The 16,296-nt window shown below is 38.1% G+C and overlaps 2 protein-coding genes across 2 annotated transcripts; one reads left to right on the top strand and one right to left on the bottom strand.

Moving 5' to 3' along the window:
* Nucleotides 1-6,633: 6,633 nt before the first annotated feature.
* LOC131772879 (uncharacterized) lies at nt 6,634-10,203 on the bottom strand. Its single transcript, XM_059088843.2, has 4 exons — nt 10,146-10,203; nt 8,865-9,168; nt 8,172-8,431; nt 6,634-7,748 (listed from the first exon to the last, which is right to left on the bottom strand). Exons 2-4 carry the CDS (start codon nt 9,155-9,157, stop codon nt 6,712-6,714), a joined length of 1,590 nt encoding a protein of 529 aa, XP_058944826.2. The 5' UTR covers nt 9,158-9,168; nt 10,146-10,203; the 3' UTR covers nt 6,634-6,711.
* A 1,546-nt stretch (nt 10,204-11,749) lies between these two features.
* Nucleotides 11,750-16,294, top strand: LOC131772883 (uncharacterized). The gene is made up of 5 exons (XM_059088848.2): nt 11,750-11,847; nt 12,367-12,465; nt 13,105-13,312; nt 13,958-14,244; nt 14,744-16,294. Exons 2-5 carry the CDS (start codon nt 12,402-12,404, stop codon nt 16,189-16,191), a joined length of 2,007 nt encoding a protein of 668 aa, XP_058944831.2. The 5' UTR covers nt 11,750-11,847; nt 12,367-12,401; the 3' UTR covers nt 16,192-16,294.
* The last annotated feature ends 2 nt before the right edge of the window (nt 16,295-16,296 follow it).

The following is a 16,296-nucleotide window of genomic DNA, read 5'->3' as shown; positions in this document are numbered from 1 at the left end:
CACTAGTCTCTTGTCTGTTTAAGAGGCTTCCACGTGACATACAGAACAATGACATTGATATTGACGTTATTGAAGGTGCCATTTCCTTGGTCTTTTTACCGCCAATTTTTTTTACATTTCTCAATATCAGGCTTTGATTCTTTATTGCTATATTTTAGCCTCGATAAACCTTACCTATTTTAATCAAAGTTCACAGATTTTTAATTATATTTTGTTTTTTTCCTTAGCAAACATATTAGTTATCATTTTATTTAAAATATTATTATTATCGACATTTGTTAAAAATATAGAATTATAGATTCCAATTAATAGATATTAGCACTTGAAATAAAGATATGAGGTATCGTGCGCTGGTCTATTGATGAAAATCTTGCGTTTGGAGTTAAACGAATTCTAAGCAGAGTGAGGCATTCGCTTTGCTAGCACAGTTGTTTTATGTGAGCGCCAAGTACAACACTTTGCAACTTTTGAAGTGACCATAATAGTTTTGAAAACTAAACTTATCGTTGTGTTTTCTGGTAGCTTCCGCCGCTGTCTATACCATATCATACCCTTACATTAACCTTCTTAAAGCGCGACGTGCACGTGGTAGATATTGCAACTATCAACTATTTTTGATGATGAGCCGTGTACGTGATACATTGGCGTTTCAGCACACTGAAACCAATGTTGTAAAGTGCAATTACTTCGATAGTATCCACAAGAAGTCAAAGTTCACCGAAGCCGAGTCAAAAGAAAGCTGTTGATTGATACAATTCGGAAGGCAAACTTCGTATTTACACTTTTCTCCAGATTTGCCTGAGGATAAGTCGTTCAGTGTAAACAAGAAATCGTCAGGAGGAAGCCAGATATTTTGCTGGATGTAAATGATATATCGTGGAGCTATGATATATAGATGATATTAAACGATATGGCACTCAGGGAATACTGTAAATCGTAAATAGCTCAGGGATATAAATCACCGAAACATTTAAGGTTTAAAAAACAATAAAATGTTCCAAGTCAGAATTGAATTTGACAGATCTGGGTGTTCGTTTTCAATTCGGAAGGCAATCTTCGTATTTGCACTTTTTTCCAGATTTTCCGAAGGATACGTCGCTCAGTGTAAACGGGAAATCGTCAAGCTTAGGCCGGATATTTTACCGGATGTAATTGATATATTATTTGATGATGAGCCGTGTAAGTGATATATTGGCGTTTCAACACAAACCAAAGTTGTAAAGTGCAACTACTTCGATAGTATCCACAAGAAGTCAAAGTTCACTGAAGCCGAGTCAAAAGAAAGCTGTTGATTGTTACAATTCGGAAGGCAAACTTCGTATTTACACTTTTCTCCAGATTTGCTTAAGGATAAGTCGTTCGGTGCAAACGAGAAATCGTCAGGAGGAAGCCGGATATTTTGCTGGATGTAAATGATATATCGTGGAGCTATGATATATAGATGATATTAAACGATATGGCACTCAGGAAATACTGTAAATCGTAAATAGCTCAGGGATATAAATCACCGAAACATTTAAGGTTTAAAAAACAATAAAATGTTCCAAGTCAGAATTGAATTTGACAGATCTGGGTGGTCGTTTTCAACATCCACATTAATTTTCACGGATTTTTTTATTCACTATTACTTATTATTGTTACTTCAATGGATCATAGGCTTAATATCATGTTACAGTGCAATGATTGTTAATCTCTCTCGTGACTACTTGGCCTTTGATTTACCGCATTTAAACCCTGACTGATTAAAATAGGAAATAGCCTGCCTCAACGAAGCTTCTATTAAGACGATATTGTTAAATAGGCAAGATTCATCACATATTTTTTTGAAATAGCGCTATGACAAACACGTGATATACCTAAGAGTACTTCTCGACCAATCGTAATCAGTAAGCGTGACCCTTATTTAAACAACTTATTCATTCCTAAAGTTACAACAAAAATCATATCTGTGAAAAGAATGAGAAAGATGGTGTATTTTTTCTCTAAAAATCATACTTCTGGTACTTTGTTTATTTCCCTGGTCCTTGAATCTTTCACATAACTGTTTAATTTATCCGCAATTGGTCTCATTGACTCAATGTCCGGCTTCACTTCGTCTGGATTCTTTTCTCTGTTTATGCTCCTTCAAATCTTTGATGTGACTGTTTCTGTTTGCTAAAGAAAGATGTTTTACGCCCTTTCCCAAGCGTGAAACGCGTCATTTAACGCTTTAGAAATTGCTGATCATAGTATTGATTCAGGAGGCGTGTAAGACAAGAAATTAATAATGGCGTAGCAAAGCAAAGAGCGAGCAATCCGAGCGTCTGAGGCGTCATTTTTCATGGCGACTGTAAATTTTTATCTATGTTCCGTGCTCGAGACAAGACGAAAAAAACTTCCTTTGGTCAACTTTGTTACAACCTCAGTTAATGTACAGTATTTCATATTTTCCCAGTAAGTACTTTCTTCATAACAAAATCAAGTTACTCTTTTGTTGTATATTAAAATTAATAAAATTTAATAAAATTGTAGGCCAAATTCCAAAGATTCTCCCAAGCTACGTTGCCTTGAAAATTCACCGTAAAAATCGGTTCTTTAAATTTATCGTAGCCACTGTTGAAACATATTTTCATAAAAGTTTGGTTAGGAATTTCAGCAACCTGAACAGTATATTAAAAGGTATGATAACGTCAGTAAACTAAATATTTATTCAAAGGCACGATATTGAATTCTAAGGAGATATCTAATTTCAGCCCGCAACATCTACGTAGGAAGTATATTGGGTTTCAGCACCCTTCATTGCACACGTTTACTGTCACTTAAGGTTCTATAAGCGCCAGACTCTTAAAGTAACCTTAGTTACATAAGACTGACACAATTCAATTATGCGTGGCCTGATATCAGTCGAGTATTTTCCACGGCCTCCTATTTCTGGGCTAAAAATTACGATGAAACATTCAATATAACGCTTAAACGGGGGCACTTGTAAGTAGCTTGAAATTCGCTGCAGAGAATCATGAGTGAATAATATAAAAAAACATGGCGTCAATCACTTCATCGAGAGAGCTTATGGTTAGTGGCGACTTTCTACAATAAAACGGCCGATATGAAAGTTTTTGGCTATATGAAAGTCTGAATTCACTTTTTCGCCATGTTTTGTTCATCGATAACGTCTTTATTGGGTGTAAATCCGAAAGCAAGTAACTTACTGACTTTGCGATTTAACATGTTCGTGACTCTAGGTATAGATTCATGCAGCTTCGTTTATACAAGGAACTGCAAATAAAATGCATTGCTTTAAAAGCGGAAGTGGGCATTGAGGGATTTTTCGCTTTTATATATCATAGTGTTTCGTTTAATAAATAGGCGTTGCCTCGTGTTGACAGATTTATTCGATGACAAGAATCGTGATGGACATTAATTCAATAGATTGATTTTAAAAGCGTTAGATTATTATGTTTGAAGTCAGTTTTTCAGCAGAATCGAAGTGAGAAAGAAGTTATTTTGTTATAGTTTTTCTGTCTCTAAATCCGCTTACCTGGAGAATCTGCTAACCCGTAAAGTGAGACTGTTGTAACGACCCGCCACAGAAGTAAGTTTGTATTGAAGTTTTTGAATTTAGTTACAAGATAAAGACTTGATTTGCGTTTGTTCTAATTACGAATTATAAAGGTATTTCTTTTAGATCGAATAATTATTAAAGCTTGGCTTAATATTATACGGTTTGTGGTGGTCATTTGATCTAACCAGTTCCGAGTAAGGAGACACATAGTTTGGGAAATGTGCCTAGCTTCAACAGGATTAATTTGAACTTTAATACCGCAATCCTTGCAAGATGCCCTGGTTAGCTAAGCATTAAAAGCCACCAAATTTGAGACAACGTCACGAATTGACATGTGAGTTGCCTTAAGGGGAAGCATAGTCTAGAATAAGTTTGCTTAAATCAAAAGGTCCTGACTTGTTTTTTCTTAATTGGCTATTCATTTAAGCTGAAAGTGTTTTCGTTGCCAGAAATCACATTTTAAAAATTGACGTTTTGGAATTGAAATCCTACACCTTTGTCATGGTGTAGCTATGACGTAGCAATAGTCAAGCATTGTAATCTCGACTAAGATGAATGAAAACGTAGAAAACAGCGGCAAGGAGAGCGATAATGACTCAATTCTCGACTTGGATCTTAATCCAGACAGTGTAATTCGTCCATTCATGTTTGAGCCGCAACATAGCTCGTCTTCAGGAGAAGAAGAAATTTCTGTTGACGAAGAAACTCAGGAAGATATACAAAGAGAACTATCTACGCGCTCACGTCCCGGAAATCGCGAGTGGTGCTTTTGCGGCAACTGTCAAGAGATGACAACAGAAAACGAGTTTATATGCTGTCAAGAAATTAACGTACTAGGTGATTGACTCGATCTGGAAGGTAATTAATTCTTCTCAAATAAAATCTTTGTTTCTACAGTGATAATTTTTTAATTTTTTTACAAAAGAACAGCGCAGTGCCCTCGACGGATTTATTTCGCACTGCTAACTGGGTGAAATGAACTATCATTGAAATTGTAGGGAACAAATGCAGGCTTCAGTGTATTACTGAACACGGATCATTTGGACCCGCGTGTTTACAAGCTTAAGAACAGCCCTTGTTGGCATGCACTAAGTGAGAAATGATAGTCTTGAGGATTATCTGTCAAATGAGTAAGCACCGACAGAATAAACATTTTTCACAAAATTCACGCAAACAAAACGCTCAAGTTTCGTAAGAAAGAAATGCAGTTTGTCAGCCCTTTTATTACAAGTGATGTGGTAATCTTTTGTCCTAAGGGTGAACTTCACCGCAATATTAATTGTATATAGACCTCTTGGGTTGATATACTTTGTTTTCCAAATGGAGGTAAATCATGAGTTAGTATGGACGTGAGCGAGATAAAATTGAAAGAAAGATTACCTAAGACAATTATCACTTTACCTACTCTGGGAAAATTAAAAAAAGAGAGGTCCACTATTCCAAATATGTTACGTGTGAACAGAGCCTCACGTTAAACGACGAGCGTCAGGAAGTCTCCCGTGTCGAGCAATGTTAGCTTAGGATTTTGATCTCAATACAAATGGGCGCCTGCTCCGCGAAGTAGAGTTTTTTTTGTTTCAAATGCATTTGTCTGGGTTCCGTTCCGACCATATATCTGTGTTTTTTGTTTTTTTCTTAGGAGTATGCGATTGGCAGGTTATAAACAGTCTACTTAGTGGACTTATAACAGTCTTGGTAAAGGGAAGAAAGACGTGATTCTTTCGTGTGTTGGGGCATCAATAGGAAGCAATTACCCAGATGCAGCCTGAAATTATTCAGTCTTTAAAGATGCCAAGGAGAATGACTTATGGCTGGGATAGTCACGTTTAATCAACAAAATTGTCTTTGTATTCATTAAACATTCGAGGAAGTCTTTCTAAAGCGGGGTATCGACTCCAGTTCCAATCATTAAAATACTGTTCCAAAAACATAAAATTAGCAATGTAAATGCTTGTGGCATATTAGGCGGATTATTCAAGTTTTTTATTTCTGTTTTTTTCACTTTTTAATTTTTTTCCAAATCTGGATACATGCCGTGAGTGTGATGTTTTTTGGGAGTCAGGGAATGTATTTTTGACAAACATTAGAGACACGAATGGTTTTCCTTATTGTCTTCTTATTTACATATAGTAACTAGTAGATATTTTTACGGTGATTCAAAAACTAATAAATATTCAGGTGTCTTTTAATATAATTATAAATACTACTTTGTAAAAATATTTGGGGAAAATGCTTGGGGAAAAACGGCGAAAGTCGCCTTTGGTCGCGACCAAATTTACCACACGCGGCCACCCACAAATGCGAGCTTCAATTTGTTTCGCTTCCATTACAGTGATTCTTTTTTAAAAAATTAAAGAAAAAACACATTTTGAATATGTGAAAGGTAAACAGCTTTCAGTCCGAAGTAAAAGTCAGAAGGCACAACTATAAACCCTAAATATTCCGCTCGAAGTCTTCCTCGATATAGTGATCCGAGTAGACGTAGTAGTTCGTGGGTTTCGGCAAACCGTCCTTGCGATTTATTTTTGCCAGCCAGATTTTCTTTAAATTTTCATTTTCGTGTAGCTTGTGGAAGCTTACTCCTTTCCGTTTTGTATTTTTGTAAGTATTATGACAGTTAACCACAAGACAATTGACCATAGTTTAACTGTCATAAGAAATACTCTTCGAAAGGGTGAATCTGGTCAAAGCGTTGAGCGAGGTTTACTATTGCTACGCCAAAGCTGACGTCATATCCAAGATGGCGTTTCACTAGTCGCGAAAGTTGTAGATAAGAGCAACTTCAAAGCGCTACTGTCACAATGGCAAGGCAAACTGGACAAAACGGCAATTTTTTTCCAATTCCTGAGGAAGAGTTCTTTCAATAGAGGTAAAATGTTTCCAGACCGTACTTTCCCTTTAATAGGGATGAGGAGAAAACTGAGATGTCAAAAAACTTGTGTGATTTCTAGAAAGTAACTTGTGAAATGAAATGTTCCTTACAGTGCGCAATAATCATTTGAGTGAATTATACTCAGCTCATGTGTCGCAATTGTGCGTCAAGAGCACCTCATTAACCACACAAAAGTAATTTTTTATCTAATTTATTCACGATATTGAAATCCTTCATCCAACAATGTGCTACTGTTAGGTTAGAAAACATAATGCAAATTTTCACTTGCTACAGTTCTTCATGCAATGATGGTAGAATTACCTTTCCCGACTGCTACATCATCCCACTGTACATTGAAATCGAGACCAGCCATATCATGGAACTTTCCCTCGAGATCAAATTCGTAGAGAGTCTCGTCGGTGAGTATGTCTATAATGGTTTTGACATATGGCCACTCCTGCTTCATTAAGTTCCATAACCAAGGACTGTCACCTCTTTGACTCGCCTGCTTCAAGAACTTATAGAAGGGTACCTTCTTTGTGCCAATTTGGTACTTAAAAATTGGCCGCTCACCGGAGCCTCGATAGCTCTCGTGGTAGTTGGGATTATCCCCATTAGGGCCTCCTCCCCAAATAAGGAAGCCATCAAGGGTGGCAGTGAACTGGACTTGTATGGTGGCTTTGTAAGGAACATTGACTTTCTTCTGGGAGGTAGTTATTTGATACGAAGAACCTGAGTTGCCTTCTGTTTTCTGCGATTCCTTCACTTGCACGATATCCCAGTTAATATCACCATTTTCATTTGTGTTCAACTGGGCACTTTCCCTTCCCCCTGACAACGTCACAGATGCCTTGAAGGTTCCCGTGGCAACCTCGCCCACCAATCCTGGAGACTTGTAACTGAGAGTGATGGAGGCACCCCAACCTGATTTGAACCTGGTGGAAGACGAATGAGTCACAGTGCGGACAGTCTTGATTTGTCTTGCTATCGTACTTTTCACCGTTTGGGAATCCAGATTCTTTAACTCTCCGACATCTTGCACAATGGGCTTCATTGACTCAATTTCCGGCCTCCCATAGTCAATGGTCTTTACTCTAAACGAAAAGTTGCCGTAATGGATTTTCAGACGAGTCGTTGACATGTATCCGCTACATCCTCGCTGGTAATGTGACCTCCAGGAGTCACCTTCCCGTACAAAGTCCTGACCAGCAACTCTACCTCGACAGCCACTCGCCCAACCATAGCCGAGATAATTGGCCAACAAGGCCAGGTTATTTTGTGTAATATCCATGATTCTTGTCTTGACGTCTAATACTGACTTGAGCACTAATGGCCCTGTCGAGGAAAAACAAATAACTTACTTCCAAAAAAGGGGCATCACGTGTAAGGCAAACATGACATAACGTGACATCCTTTCGGGGGTGGGGGGGGGGGGAGTGCACTAGACCACAGAGGAAGGGAAATTTCCAGCCATCTTGGCAAGGGAATGCCAGGTCAATAAGACAATGATGATATGGCCAAAAGTAGTTCGCTTTCAAGGGTTAAATGCAAGTAACGCCAACAAGATAGCCTAGATTTCACCGGATAGCGTGGCAATTCCTTAATCTCACCTAGCGTGTTTAGCGATGCCTCAGTTTGATGGCGTCTGGTTTCATAATTCATTAATATCAAATGTATGATGGCCAATAATTGAATTAATTATTTCGAAATGGAATCTATGTTAGCCACATGGTCACCTAGCCTCAAAAAGATACCTACTATCATACATGTTGCAGCATCTAAGCTTATTGATGCTGGAAAGCTTTTCAGAGGCACCTCTATGAATTCCCACCACATAATAACCATTCCTGGTGCACTTCATGCCTTGCCCAACGTCTTGCTCATAGCATTGTTTGTACCAATGAGGATGAAGTGCTGGCTTACAGCATGTGGCCCACTTGATGCTCTTCAGTTCATGGCTTTCACCACGATGAAGTTCACAAAGGAAATGCCCTGATGGACAAATGGCCCAGCCCTCCCTTCGAAGCAAATAGAAGCACAAACGAGCAGTTGAAGTGGATTGGAATGCATGAATATTACCAGCATCAACTTCAAATTGTGAACAGATGTTTAGAGGTTATGAAAGTAATAGAGCTGCTTGAATGGGCCAATGGGTAACGTGATGGGTAACGTTAAACGCTTCTTTTGCCTGTCTGTTTGCTTTTTTGTGTGTTTTTCTTTCGGGCTTAGCAGACACTAGAGTATCGTTTAAACACTGGTACAAGGTAAGACAAGACCGAGTAGTTAAATAAGGGACACTCAAAAAAATCCATCAAACGCCTCAAAAGCGCGCAACACTCAGTAACACTGTATAAGACTACAACCATATTACGTTTGGTTCAGTGATCATGGTTAGCAAACGATTGAAAACTCGCCTGAATAAAATGATAACTCCGTTTCAAAATAACACACCTTGAAAAACTCATGTCCCAGTCAGCTGACGTACACGTGTAAGGCTTCTTTCTGTGCTCTAAAGGAGGCTGACAGCAAATAAAATTTTTAAAGTCCCTCAGATCATCAGTTCCTTGCTTCCGAGTAAATCCAGCCATATACAACTTATCATCTTCGTGTAAACAGTAAGCGTATCCTTCCTTGGCCATTTTAGTTTCCACATCTGTAGTAGGGGTACACGCTTGTAATGTTGAACTTGGAAACGTGCAAAGTGTCGCCAAAAACAGCAACAGTCCAAAGGCGAGTGATGCCATTCTATATATGGCTAAAATATATAAAAGTAAGACGAGTGATAATAAAATAAGATCAACATTCCTTCCTCTGCTGTTAACCACAGAGGAAATCAAAGAAGAAGAAGAAGATAAAATGGAAACGAGTTCGCTAGAAAATTAGGACTATACTAAAGAGAAAAACGAGACAAAGAAAAATTTCTTGTTGTTTTGGAAAAATAACTCTCTTGCTTTCGAGAGATTAATGTTTAAGAATACATTGAAACATCGAGTCACTTTCCACCCAAGAAGAGACCGAAAACAATAAACTGAAAGTATTGAATTTTATACCAAACGCAAACAAGAATTAAGGGGGTAAGTTTCTAAAGAAACTGTAATGCTGCGTCGGTGGGAGAGTATAGCAGGTAATTTAGTGTTAACAACTGGGTTGAAAACGTAAATTGGCCACCGTAAAGAGTTAAAAGCCTTTTAACTCTTTACGGTGGCCAATTTACGTTTTCAACTCAGTTGTTAACACTAAATTACCTGCAAACAAGAATTAATGGGTAATTAGTTGTGGCAAAAAAACAGAGTATTTTCAACATAAGTAAATTTTGATTGTAGGTCTTACTTCTTCTCTCAAAGTTATATATGCCACGCTAAATGGTCTTTGATAGCAATTAGGCTAAAGATTTACCTTTTTGCGCTATCAATATTTCGTAAATATCAATATTCAGGATACAGAGATCATAATTCCATAATCAGTGCTCACAAATTGCGTTTGAGAAGTTGTAAATGATAATAGTGGTTTATGAATTATATTTATAACAGATAAACTAATGCGATCTTGGAAAACTTCCTGAAAGTGGCAAGAATGGCAAATTTCATCACAACCCTACATGAAAATCTTCATAAAGACATTCCCCGCAAACACGTTTTTAAAAAAAAAAAAAAACTTCGACTAACGGAGAAGCGAATAGGAAAAGAAAAAGGAAAAAAAATATGATAATAACACCTTCTAGGCATAACTTACCCAGCACGACTCTTCGGTCCGTAAAGCGAGGGTTGTGTTAAAAATTACTTATTTCATGAATCACAAAGAGCTTATTACATAGTCAGTCGGTACGTCAAAGGAACCATGAAAGTAATCTATGAATTATTAACTGCGGGATAAGCTGAGAGTAAAATTACTCTTTGTTTTTAAGATAAGATTACACCTGTTACCGATAAATTTTCTTCTAAAACCAGCTGAATCGAAAGTGTTTCCTTAAAGATGCATGCACCTGTTACATGAAATAACCAAAACAATCACACAAGACTCTCATCTTGATACAACAAAGTTAGTATTTATTGAGCAAAATGTTTCGCTGATTTACAAATCATCGCAATAATGGGTATTACTTTTATTTTTGAATTGAAATTTAGAAATTTGGCTTTAGCACACCTGGTCAAGATGAATCCGGACTTAAGGCGAACCTCAACGGAAAAATGTATATGAGTTTAATTGACCCACTTAGCCATAGAACGTGAATGAAACGACAGGCCACTTTTTATTACTTTGCGACATCCACGGGTGCCTGCCTCAGTCAAAATTTCTTTTTGCGCAAGGCGCACTACAAAATAAAGGCGCGTGTTGCAAGGAATACTGCCAAGTTTTTCAAGCACAAATCGGATGAATGGGCACACCTGTGAGTAAAAAAAAAGAAAAAAAACGAAACAAAGCAAAACAAATATAAAAATCGATAAAGCACTGCGACAAACCAATAAAGTTGTGTCCAACATTCTTTTAATTTTCTTTGATCAATCGTCTCTTTTAACAATTAATCTTGTTGCACATGGCAACCATTTTTAAGCCACATTTACACTGATGAGACTCATGCTCGTGGAAGTGCAGTTTTGTTTTGTTTTGCTAATGACCTTTAGTTTTGTCCACTCAGTACTCAACTTTATTTACTCATTTTTTGTTCAAGTTTGTCCTTGATGGACAATTAGGACACCAATGAGAAAGTTTAGAAAATAACGAGATATCCTGATAAACTAATTAGTTGGGACATTTTGTCTCATTTCATGAGTAACTGGTGTCATGCTTCATCATTTAATAATGAAGCCTTTCAAAGCCTTAAGGATTAGAGAGCCTTACTTTGCAACTTTTGATTTAATTAAAATATTTCCCATAGACGATGAAAACAACAAAGAGGACTTATGTTGCTTTCGAAGTCAGAGAAGGTACAGCTGACAGACAAGAAGCTGAGGGTGTTAATCATTGTTTGGCTGCGCCATTATTTCACCCTTTCAATATAGTTCCCATTAATTTGCTTTCTAAAACAATTTGTGCTTTTAAGTTATTCATGAACTTAAACAAGGGAAATTCATTGAACGCATAATTCTACCGTTTTGATAGATTTGTGAAACTTTTTTTTGATGTAGTTTTTCCTGTATGTTAGCGATAGTTTCCTTTCTTAGAGTACAATCTGATAATAACGTATTAGGGAGGTTGCCAAATATTCTTTGATTGAGCACTTTTCTGTAGAAACGTAATAAGCGTTTGACATATTACATGCTATTCAAGATTGACGCTTGCACGGGTTAATAGGTATCTCTCGAATGTCGATTTACTAATTGCTCTACACGTTACAACCAAATCACTCCTAACTGATGCCGGTGTCAGCTTCTGAAAACAGCAACGGGACACAGAATCCAATATTATAGGATCTATAAATCAACACTTGGTCTCAGTGAGTGTGTCTAGACCCCTCGTATTTAACATACATTTCATTGTAGTTTTTCTAGTCGTTTGATTTTATCCTATTTTAAAAATATCTTTTCAAAGCACTGCACCGTACACCGAGAATAAAGCAGTGCAAGAACAAAGTAAATCGAATTATACCTGAGAGCTTGGACTGCAGCTGATTTCCTTGACTAAGTTATGTGATAACTTGAATGAAACTTTAAACATCTACTTGATTAGATTTACTTCATTCATGAACATCTGTTCGACAGTTAAAAAGATCGCATGAATCTTTCTTGAACCTTAATAAAAAGGGCAGCCAATTAGTGATCATATAAAAGGACGTCTTGTTGCGGCGATCAGATCATCCCTGATGAAAGCATTAGACAGAAGTGTCGAAACGTTGGGTCTATGAATTGTAACTTGTGGGTTAAGTTCATTAAATCTTTAAACTAGAGTAGCATCAAACCATGTCTGATTGTCCACCTGGTTCGTAGATGAACCTGTTCTGTGTCTTTCATTTCAGTCGTAACTATTTCCAAGGAGATTTCGCAGGGCGAAATGTTGTCAACTACTTTTTTCGGGCTGATATTGATGTTATTAGGCTCCTCTGCGTCTTTTTCAGGTATGTTGTTGAAATATTTCTGAAAGAGACAATTTTTATTGTGACATACCGGTACTTTTGTCGGAAAAATAACGGTTTTTTGCAAATAGACTGAAATTTCAGTTTCGGTATAAAAAGAGGAAGCCTGAAAAATTCAGGCCTCGGCGAGGACTGAGCTCAAATATTACCAAGGCGAGTTTTAGGGAGTAGGGAAAATCTGAGCTATCAGTCCTAGCATGAGGTCTCGTAGTGCAGTTTATAGTGGTGCCCAACTAGTGTGTAGAAAGCAAGAATTCCGTACCCGACATAGGCTGAATGTTTTACATTCCTTCTCATGCAATGACTTGATCAATGGCTTGATCAGTCACGATCAACTCGTATCTTTTTGTCCTATTTATCGTTGAAGCGTCTATCACTAAAAGACAGCTTGATGTAGATCTTGAGTTTGTTTAGGTGGAGTATTAAGACTAGGTAAGAGTTGAGGCATAGTGCACTTACAGGAAAGTGACACTTACCACGATGGCTGATTCTGGTCTTTCGATTAAGAACATAAACAAAGACTACTTTTCTTCAGGGAAAAGCCACAAGTTTACCTAAAGAAAAGCACTTTCAGGGTGGTAATCCTTTTTTTTCTGTTATTGTTTTTCTCATTCTTTTTAGATGCACGCAATTGCGTCATGCGAGACTGGAATTTTAAAATTAAAGGAGAGAAGGAATGTGATATGTTTAAATACCTCGTCGGTTTTGAAAGGGATGGAAATGACTACTTGCCAGGACTAAAGAAAGCGAAGTGCTGTGAAAGAGATAAGACGTTCTGGGGAGTCCCAACCCAGTGTCAGATGTTTGACTGGATTAGATCAATGGACAGGTAACATCTTCAGTCAAAATTTCGGTCTGTAATTTATCCAGTCGACCTTATAAACTCGCTAAAGAAGATTAGCAATATGCATTCGAAACGTCGCGATCGACATCGGTAGTACTAGTGACTTCAACGGGAGACCAGCGATTTACAGATGAAATCAACTGCTCCCCCACCCCTCCCCTAACCCAACAACAGTCAAGTCACACAACTTATTAGAATCAATGTTGGGTTACGGGAGGGGTAGGTGTGTAGCTGCTCAGATTCTGACAAGTGATTTCAAGTTATGCTCAGGAAAGAAATCTTTCACATTGATGCAGGGGTGTGGTGTGCTTAATTTAAATAAGATTCCTCATTTTGGAGCTCAAATTTCGCTTAATTACGCTTCTTAATTAATGGTACCAACAACTATCCAGCTTTTGTCATTCGCTCACCACAACTGACTTTTAAATTAAAGTCAATACTCTTCTACTGAATGAATTAAAAAGAATCTGTGAATTGCTCACGGGATCGAATATACTTTTCCACAGCAGTCCTTCATTTCGCTGAATAATGAAGAGATTTTCTGCACAAATGCTCATTTCCCATGTCGTAGTCATTCTTGTTGTTGCTGATCTTTTTCATGATTGTGAACTCGTTGTAAAATGCTCCTAGGACTGGAATAAGCAACTGTCCTGCTGGGTTCTACCTCCGAAGTGTGTCCCGCGGAGACGTGTACGGCAAAGATGTCGGTAGTATTGACTGGGGCAAATGCTGCAAACCCTCCCATCATCCTTATGAACATCACGAGTGCTATCTAGAGGACGTGAGCAATACGTTTAACAAAGCCGGTCTTAGTGAGTGCAAGAGGGATGGCTTTTTTATTGCTGGATTTGAAAACCAAGATTCTGGAGGAAAGCTATCCAGCATCAAAAAGTTCAAATGCTGCCGCATGGTGGAAAGTAAGTTTTACGAATTGTTGAAAAGCATACTGCTATATGTGTTTGTAGCAGCACTGTAATTTCTGCAATTACATCTTGGCACTTCGAAATATAAGGTCAATTTAGAAAATATTTAAAAGATCAATTAAAAAAGCAGGAAAAATTAATTAAAAAAATCGTTTAGCGCTAGCGATTTCGTATATTGGTAAAGATCTATGTTCATGAATGACGAAGAATTTTGTGCAATTGATCATGAGTGAATTTGATTCGTAAGAGCAATGATGAGATACATTTAAAAAGCAAGCTAGCGACGAAAAAGAAAGAGAAACCTTTTCGCTTTTTAACGAATCCTACACTGACCAAGTTTGTTTTGTCAAAACGGCTGGACACTAAACTCGTTCTTTTTTTTTCTTTTTTTTTTTTTGCCTCTCGGTCCATAAAACCTCAAAAAAGAACGGCCAATATTTAGCCATCTTGGCCTCAAGCTTGGTCCGAAACGCACGTTTATCTTTCCGTTTAGGTATTCCACAGCTAAAGAACATGGAGGGACTTAAACAACGTGTAATGGATGCCACCATGTTTAACATTGGACAGTTAGCTAACATGATGGGATTTGCTTGGGCTGGTGGGTGTTGGTCACGATATGCTGGAGAACACTTCCGGCGGAATAAAGACACGTGGGAATCAGCCTACAAATCTTCTTGCCTGGGTGAGGGACCTAAGAAAGATGTTCGATTGAAGATTACTTACGAAAATTTCAAATTTACAATGAAAGATGTAAAATTTGGAAAGTCTGTTAAGCAAACAATTCCATTGGACCAGGAAGAGAGGTTGATGAATTCTCCTGATAGAAGCTACAGCAGGGTATCCTCGAATAAAAAGTCAACACCAGGGTATGACTCTGAGGTCGAAATTCAGTTTCGAGTTGCAAGCACCTTGAAAAATGTTCAAAAAACCAGTTGGGATTCCAAAATTGAGTTGGAAGTGGGTATGGAGTACGAGCCACCAAGCACAACAGGTGGGGTGGGATTTTCTGCCAAAAGAAGTTCTAGCTATGAATGGGGAGGAGATCAGGAAGATACCACAGTCAACGAAGTTTGGCACATTCTTTCCATCAAAGAAGCTAAACAACTACCCCCAAAAACATTTTCTGAATGGCACGCCTTCAAAAAGCCTCAAAAAGTTACAATTCCATATACAGCTACGATCGTTCCCACATTCTCTGTCAAACTGGAAGGTTACATGAGATGGGGAGGTGGTTATTATGGGAATTTTCCAAATTTCCACCAGGAGCACCGCGGATCTGGAGATAGGAAAAAACTGTCGTACACGTTTGGGAGTGCTGATAAACCATTCTATGACGACCTTAAGGACCAGATCGAGCAGAATATGTACCCTTGGCAATGGCTTGCTTTAAAACAGCGCTATCCATACAGTAAGTACTTTATCGACCAACTCATTAATTCAGACCTGTATGCGTTCACCATGGAAGGCCAGTTTGAAGAAATCACCGAGAACGAGATTAAATCGAAGTGGTATCCATCACGACCGATCTCTGAGATGAATGATGCACTTGCAAATTTAACTGCAATGCAAGACCAGGGAGAGAAGTTCCCACTATTTCCCCGTATATACCCTGAAGGACCTGTGGTAAAAATCATCGATAACAGCAAGGACATAGAAGTTCCTTATGCCAAATTGTCTTATGTCAACGAGGAAGAGGAACCAGAGCCTACAGTGTTTCCTCGCATAGATCCGCCAGAACCCAAGGTGAGGCCCGTTAACAACAATAGGGATTTGGAGCCTGCGCCCGCTGAGCACGGGAGGCAGGGGAAAGTGAAGAAGTTTGATGACAAAAAAAAGGAAGAACCTAAGCCTACGATATTTCCTCCAATAAATCCTCCAGCACCCAAAGTAAAGCCCGTTGACAACAGCAAAGAAATAAAGCCTCCACCAGTTATACACTAGAAACGAGGGATGGTAAAGCAGAGTTAAAATAACCCCGGCTGAGTTGTCCTCTTAACGTGAAAACTTCACTCTGTAATCATTAAATGCTAAATAAAAGAAGGATGA

Source organism: Pocillopora verrucosa, chromosome 11 (assembly GCF_036669915.1).
Source record: "Pocillopora verrucosa isolate sample1 chromosome 11, ASM3666991v2, whole genome shotgun sequence".
NCBI classification, from domain to species: Eukaryota; Metazoa; Cnidaria; class Anthozoa; order Scleractinia; family Pocilloporidae; genus Pocillopora; species Pocillopora verrucosa.
Note: the sequence above shows the minus strand (reverse complement) of the source record. Positions and strands in the feature narration are given on the sequence as shown.

What these genes read in the sequence shown, in the direction of transcription:
- LOC131772879 (XM_059088843.2), bottom strand. Translation starts at nt 9,157, where the DNA reads ATGGCATCACTCGCCTTTGGACTGTTGCTGTTTTTGGCGACACTTTGC. An exon ending in TGGGACATGAGTTTTTCAAG is followed by an intron (nt 8,432 to 8,864) that starts GTGTGTTATTTT and finishes TTTGCTTCGAAG; the next exon opens with GGAGGGCTGGGCCATTTGTC. An exon ending in ATGCTGCAACATGTATGATA is followed by an intron (nt 7,749 to 8,171) that starts GTAGGTATCTTT and finishes TTTCCTCGACAG; the next exon opens with GGCCATTAGTGCTCAAGTCA.
- LOC131772883 (XM_059088848.2), top strand. Translation starts at nt 12,402, where the DNA reads ATGTTGTCAACTACTTTTTTCGGGCTGATATTGATGTTATTAGGCTCC. An exon ending in CTCCTCTGCGTCTTTTTCAG is followed by an intron (nt 12,466 to 13,104) that starts GTATGTTGTTGA and finishes CATTCTTTTTAG; the next exon opens with ATGCACGCAATTGCGTCATG. An exon ending in ATGCTGCCGCATGGTGGAAA is followed by an intron (nt 14,245 to 14,743) that starts GTAAGTTTTACG and finishes CTTTCCGTTTAG; the next exon opens with GTATTCCACAGCTAAAGAAC.